The sequence below is a fragment of the Zeus faber genome (assembly GCF_960531495.2).
Source record: "Zeus faber genome assembly, chromosome: 15".
Taxonomy (NCBI): domain Eukaryota; kingdom Metazoa; phylum Chordata; class Actinopteri; order Zeiformes; family Zeidae; genus Zeus; species Zeus faber.
The window spans coordinates 16,644,410-16,651,909 of NC_137194.1; the positions used below are offsets into that span (position 1 = coordinate 16,644,410).

Consider the following 7,500-nt stretch of genomic DNA (forward strand, 5'->3'; position numbering starts at 1 on the left):
ATTTTGTAGTGTTCTTATTTATCTACAGATTCAGCTCTTATCTCATCTTAACCTCATTATAAAACAGCCAAACTGAGTGACCGGCATCAGAATCTTGTCAACTGGTTGTTTGACAACGGGGGCCATCCCGGTCATGTTCTTTGGCGGACGCTCCATGAAATGTAGGCAAAAAAATACCACACCTGTCCTTTAACTCCAGAGTTTTCCTTTAAGAATATTATATGAAATAATCCTGTTTTTGTTTTTTTTAGGGGGGGCTGGGTTCCATACTAACCAATGGCCAGGAGGCGGGGTGCATCTTGAAGGGCGGTGTTAAAAAAGGCAGAAGAGAAAATTTTTATATGATGGACGAAGCTGCGTCATGGATCCATTTTCCGCCTTGAATTTTGCCGAAAAGAGTACTGGCTGTGCTTTGCATAAAGAACACTCTCCCTCGCTTGGTAAGAATACAGGACTGTGTGTGTGTGTGTGTGTGTGTGTGTGTGTGTGTGTGTGTGTGTGTGTGTGTGCTTGTGTGTGTGAGGCCCAGATGACATCCAGTGTGTGGGAGGCTCGACTGACCCTTCCCGCTCCGTTCTCCTCGCAACACCTGTTGGTGGTAATTCCGAGCGCTTCGCACAAAAAGCCGCTCACCCAGGAAAGGCTGCGGCTGAGCCGACGCGTTCCGTCTCGCGCGGAATTGGCAAAACAACGGCGGTGTGAGTTACTACAACCCATCATCTCTCTCCTTCTTTTTCAAACTTTTTTTTTTTTTTTGTTTTTGAGACCTTTGCGGTCACCGGAGAGCAGCGTTGGCAGAAGGCCTTGAGAAGGCCAGCGCCCCAGTGGCCGCAAAGGGTACCGATTTTGTTGGCGTTTTTTAAATATTTTTTAATTTGATTGAAAGTATCAAACACTTATTCAACGGTATTTTTCAAAATGTACAAAACCTAATTTAATTGTATTTTTTTCCTCAAACGAAACAACAGATAGCTTGCAGTCTCCTTTACGCTCTTTTCCTTTTTATCCTCTCGTCTCTATTAATCTGGCTATATTTAACTCTTTCCCCTCCTCTCCCCCTCCTCTTCTTTCCTTGCCCACTTTGTTTCCTCTCCTTTCCTTTCCTCTACTCTTCTCTTTTTCTCCTCCTCCTCCTCCTCCTCCTCCTTTTCCCCTCCTCTATTCCTCTCTGGAAGGTGGAGGAGGAGGAGTGGTAAAACAGAGTGATGGGTGAGTGAGAAAAAAAAGGGCTCGACATGAGGGAGAGGGAGGCAGGGTGGAATAGAGAGAGGGGGTTTGTTTTTGTGTGTGGGTGTGTGTGTGTGTGTGTGTGTGTGTGTGTGTGTGTGTGTGTGTGTGTGTGTGTGTGTGTGTGTGTGGGGAGGCAATGAAAATATGGAGGTGTAACTGGAGGGAGGGGAGGTGTGTGTGTGTGGGGGGGGTTGGCTGACATTTACCTGGGGGTGGAGGGTGGGCGGCGGGGGGCGTTCATATTGGACCCGTAATGCACCAGCTCCACCCGTGGGAGCTCTGGGCAAACATGGCTGTCATTTACTCACCGGGAAGAACGCCGAGGCCACACAGACTGCACATGATGTATTATTCACATAGATAGAGAGGTGGAGAGATGGATAGATGGAGGGGTGGATGGATAGATGGATAGATAGATAGATAGATAGATAGATAGATAGATAGATAGATAGATAGATAGATAGATAGATAGATAGATAGATAGATAGATAGATAGATAGATAGATAGATAGATAGATAGATCGATAGGTAGATGGATAGATAGGTAGATGGATAGATAGATTTTACTGGTGAATGTTCTCTAAAGGTGAAACTGAAAACAAGTGAGCCGGACGAAGCCGCTTTTCCCACATATCAACTTTCCATACACACCTCCACGCCGCTAAATTGCTCCCTACCCGCTACCAGGCAGCAGCTAGGACCCCTTCGTTCATTAGCCCGAGGGCCTGTAATGCGGATTGGCCCTGATCCCTCCATCAGCCCCTAATCAGCCCGGGCTTCAGGCGGGGCACACCCCACACCGCGGGACCCGGTACTGGGTCGGTGGGAGCTTGTTATGGGGAGCAAGCGCACGGAGGAGCCCTGGATCAATAACGGTATAGTGTCTGTGTGCGTGTGTGTGTGTCTTTGTGCTCATTAACATTGAGCCCGATAGTGGAAAGAGAGAGAAAAACAAAATGGAGAGAGAGCCGTCCAGAGGCCTTACAGCCCTTCAGATCCAGTGAAATATTCACTTCACTTTCATTGACCTGATCAGGTGTTTGTTAACAAGGAGTGTGTGTTTATAATGTGTGTGACATGGTATGGAAGGAATTCTGTTACAATTCACAAATATATATAAGGTACAGTATATACAGTATATATATATATATATATTACATATGTAAATCTTACAATAAATACAAATACAAATAAGGCAAGATGAATAAATCAAAGAAAAAAAGAAAATACAATTGAAGACAAATTAAAAATAAAACAAAAATTTTAATAAAATAATTTTTATTATTATAACATCTTTGAATGCAAAAAAAAAAAAAAAAACTAAAAAGAAACAGAAACATAAATATATTTCTCTGTCCACCAATACTTCACTTCCGGATCGGCTCCCACCGGTGCATCCACCCATTTATTTGTAAATTGGTTTACGCAGCACAAATAATACATCATTGATTTGATACGTTTCATTTGTATTTATATGTATTTTATTATAGTATATATTTACGACACAGAATTCCCCCCATAGCACATAGTGTGTGTGTATGTATGTGTGTGTGTGTGTGTGTGTGTGTGTGTGTGTGTGTGTGTGTGTGTGTGTGTGTGTGTTTGTGTGTGTTTTCCCATACCTTGGTCGATGGGTATGACGGGGACATCCTTGGCAGCGGGCGACACGCAGAGGATCTGGTTCCCGGTGACCTGAGCCTCCACCTCCGTCAGGTTGCCGAAGGAGCAGGTGATGCCGGCCGAAAGGTCCGGAACGTTGCTCACCCTCACCAGCAGCTGCACGGACGGAGCGGAGGAGCGGAGGAGAGAGAATGGTCGACTTGAGCGAGAGAAAAGGGGCCGGAAAATTACGATGCACACGTGAAACTACAAGAAAAATAGAAATTATTGTCGAGTTGAATAAATGTATTTAAATGATAGTCAATTGATGTCCGTTTTATTTGTAGCGCTTTATCCCAATGGGTTTTATTTTATTTATTGTTTTGTTCATCAATTTCGTTTTTCCTCTTTTTTTTCTTTAAAACGACAGTTTAATGAAGAAAGTACAATAAAATAAAAGGAAACTACAGTAAGGAAATCAAAAGGAAATGATAGTCTGGTTAAGTTAATTTGTACTCGTTCTAAATTATAGTCAATTTAAGTCTGTTTGTTTTATTTTTGTGGCGCCCTCAACACAATGGGTTAATTATTTTTTTGGGGGGGGATCGAATGAAAAAATAATTACATTTAAAAAAAAAATACATTTAAAAAAAAAATTGTCATAGTTAAAAAGTTAAGGATCGGTCAAATAAACGCCAAAATTATTGGCCAGAATATCTCATAGTCTAATGCAATATGACTCATGAAAATAACAAAAAATAAAAAAGGGTTTTGCAGGTTTATTTTTGTTGGGGGTTTTTTTTTTTAGAGGTGAAGATGACATCATGATCTCGAGGGGAAATTGGGAGAAAAAAAAACAAAACGTCCACTTGACAAACTCTATTTCTTGTTTATTCACGGGAACACGGAGAGAGTGTTAGAAACACCCCCCCCCCCACCCCCACCCCACACACACACACACACACACACACACACACACACACACACACACACACACACACACTCTCAGGCAATTGAAGTCATCCTCTGGAGTGTTTGTCAGCTTGCCCTATAAATAAATGTAGTTTTTCTTCTCTGCGCGGTGTGTGTGTGTGTATGTGTGTGGGATTGTGTGTATGTGCGAGCGCGTGCGAGTGAGTGATCCGGCCTCGGCGGCGGCCCTGTGTAATTACCGCCGTGGTTATTTCACAGCGCTGGCCCCATTAGCCGTTGCTCTCGGGCCGTAGGGTTTTGAAGACTAAAGTTTGAAGTTTCCCAGTTTTGCTTGAGCTCGCCGGGCGCTAAACGCTTCGCGGGGGCCGCGCGGCGGGCGAGGCCGGTCCAACAGGACGCTGGCATGGCTGCGCAGCCTTCTGCCTCCCGTCGCCTGTTGTCGCCGAGGTGCCACCTTTGGATGTCGTCAGGCGCAAAGGGAACAAACGCGCATAAAATGGAATGATCAGCGGCATCAATGTCCTTCTGTTCCCCGAGAACAAAGGGGAACGGGAATTCTCCGCGCAACCTCTGTCGCTAATTAGCCCTCGTGGCTCAGCGGAGACACTGCAACACACAAACACAAGTATCCACACGGGCACCGAAGAGCCCACTCGCTCGCGCTTCGCTCGTGTGTGTGTGCGTGTGTGTGTTTGTGTGTGTGTGTGTGCGCGCGCGCGCGTGTGTGCGCGTGTTGATCTGTTGCGCTTTTTGTTTTCTCCGGTCCCCGCTGATGTGTTTTCAGAGGCTGGCAGCCGCAGTCGGCCTAATTGGTGTCAGAGTTTTAATAACGCTAATTTGATTGTTTTTCTTAGTGTTTCTCCGTCTCTTGCGGCGCCCGTTCTGAAGAGGCTGCTGTTGTCATGGATATAATCTAGCGCGTAGCCGTGGAAGAGGCTGACCCTGTTGTGGTTGAGAGGGATAGCGAGGGTAATACTGAGGTTGTGAATGATACTGAGGGTGAGAGTGAGGGTGACACTGCGGATGAGAGCGAGGGTGACAACCAGGATGAGAGCGAGGGTGATATTGAGGGTGATACCGAGGATGAGAGTGAGGGTGAGAGTGATACTGAGGATGAGAGTGAGGGTGATAACCAGGATGAGAGCGAGGGTGATATTGAGGGTGGTACTGAGGATGAGAGCGAGGGTGATATTGAGGGTGATACAGAGGATAAGAGTGAGGGTGATACTGAGGATGATACAGAGGATAAGAGTGAGGTTGATATTGAGGGTGATACTGAGGATGAGGTTGATATTGAGGGTGATACTGAGGGGGATACCGAGGATGAGAGCGAGGGTGATACCAAGGATGAGAGTGAGGTTGATATTGAGGATGATACCAAGGATGAGAGTGAGGTTGATATTGAGGGTGATACTGAGGATGAGAGTGAGGGTGATATTGAGGGTGATACTGAGGATGAGAGTGAGGGTGATATTGAGGGTGGTACTGAGGATGAGAGTGAGGGTGATACCAAGGATGAGAGTGAGGTTGATATTGAGGGTGATACCGAGGATGAGAGTGAGGGTGATATTGAGGATGATACCAAGGATGAGAGTGAGGGTGATATTGAGGGTGATACCGAGGATGAGAGTGAGGTTGATACTGAGTTTAAAAGTCAGGGTGATACTGTGGTTGAGATTGAGGGTGATACTGAGGGTGAAAGGGAGGGTGATACTGAGGATGAAAGGGAGGGTGATACTGAGGATGAAAGGGAGGGTGATACTGAGGATGAGAGTGAGGGTGATATTGAGGTTGAGAATGAGGGTGATACTAAGGATGAAAGGGAGGGTGATACTGAGGATGAGAGTGAGGGTGATATTGAGGTTGAGAATGAGGGTGATACTAAGGATGAAAGGGAGGGTGATACTGAGGATGAGAGTGAGGGTGATATTGAGGTTGAGAACGAGGGTGATACTAAGGATGAAAGTGAGGGTGATACTGTGGTTGGGAGTGAGGGTGATACTGTGGGTGACACTCTCGGTGTTGTTGAGGTTGATGCTGAGTTTGAGGCACCATGTGAGGGAGAAGGATCTCAGTCTTGGCCGCTATGGATCCTTGCTTTTATTTTATTGCTTTTATTATGTGTGTGTGTGTGTGTGTGTGTGTGTATGTTGGTGTGTGTGTGTGTGTGTGTGTGGGTGTGTGTGTGTGTGTGTGTGGGTGTGTGTGCCTCCGCGTGTTTGCACGTGAAGATCATTAAACACAACTTAGACAAGCAAGCAGTCCAGAGTCTTTTTAAAGATGCACTCTGACATTTTTCTTTTAACACTCCGGTTCAGGCGGAAGCGCCACATTGTACTTGTGTGCTGTGCTCCGACAACTCTTCCACCACCTCCGCACACGCCTACATACACGCCTACACACACCCACACACACACACACACACACACACACACACACACACACACACACACACACACACACACACACACACACATCTTGGCACGCACATTGGCCGGGCTAGCATATGTGCAGCGAAACGCCCACATGGTGCAGAACTCTCATCAACTTCCCCAACTAATGTTTACATTAATGTCGGAGAGGAACCGCCGCTGTGTGAATGGCTACGCTAACCCTGCCTCCAAAATAAGAGTGGGCGGCATGGAGATGGTAAATAATGGCTTTAAATGCAATTAATGGCTAGAAATTAATTGTGTGTGTGTGTGTGTGTGTGCATGCGTGCATGTGCTTGTGCGTGTGCGTGTGCGTAGGAGTAATCTACTCACGGGCACGCTGGGCTCCGACACGGCGATGCTGTCCGGGTGCACGGTGGCTGTCACGCACTGGTACAGCGAGGCCGCGAAGCGGTACGGCTCGTCCGCTCGCTCGCACCGGCTCCTCTGGGAACACCTGAGAGAGAAAGAGAGAGAGAACGGGGGTGGGGGGTCACCCAGGGGTCACCGGAACCAAAATGCTTTCCGGTGTCGTAAGAGAAATCGGCCAAAACTGAGTACAGAAGGTATGGGAGGGCAGGAGATTCTAGGATGGAGCGGCGTAGCTCATAGCTCCAGGATTGACACTGTTGTAATACGACATTTAGACGCCAAAGCAGAAGTAGGGGGAGAGAAATGGAGGGATTTAGGAGTGTGTGTGTGTGTGTGTGTGTGGGGGGGGGGGGGGTTAATTGGAATGGAACGCTGCTGCAGAGGGAAAAAACGCCTTAGTTTACCCATCAACTCAACTCACTCGTTCATTTTGAGACTCGCATTATTCAACGCCGTCGTCGGCGGCGTCGACGGTGACGGGCAAGAACCCAGACGGCGAGTAGTGCTGCGCACGTGGGCGTTGACCGAGGCCTCCGGGGAACTACATTCCCGGAGAAGGGTTTGGAGAATTAACGTGGACGCGATCCGGCCTCCGAGGTCTGATTAAAGCGTAGACGCAGCTAGTCTGCGACCGAGGTGGCGGGCGGGCTCGTGAAGGGACGCCCGCCCGCCCCGGCGCTCTGACCCCCGGTCCCTCATTAAAACCAGGGGGAAAACGAAAAAGGAAATCTCTCTCTCTCGCTCTCTTCTCAGAATGCTCCCGCTCCCTCTCCTCTCCCCTTCCCCTGGAAGCGGCCATCTTGGAGCGGCTCCCGGCTAACTAGGGCTGGCTGGCTGTCTGGGGCTGCTCAGCCTCTTAATTGGCCCTCGGCAGGCCAGACGCTGCCACACAGCCCTGTCGCGTCCCTCCTCTTGGCCGCCGCCGCCGCGCGCG

The 7,500-nt window shown here is 47.9% G+C and overlaps 1 protein-coding gene across 1 annotated transcript in view; it reads right to left on the reverse strand.

The window, feature by feature from the left end:
* The window catches only part of plxna2 (plexin A2), a gene marked incomplete at both ends in the record, with an annotated part of 153,726 nt that overhangs the window by 63,459 nt on the left and 82,767 nt on the right, over window positions 1–7,500 (reverse strand). The window contains 2 exons of the mRNA XM_080015780.1: window positions 2,853–3,006; window positions 6,528–6,651. Of these exons, the coding sequence (XP_079871906.1) occupies window positions 2,853–3,006; window positions 6,528–6,651 (278 nt within the window). The remainder of the gene's footprint in view (window positions 1–2,852; window positions 3,007–6,527; window positions 6,652–7,500) is intronic.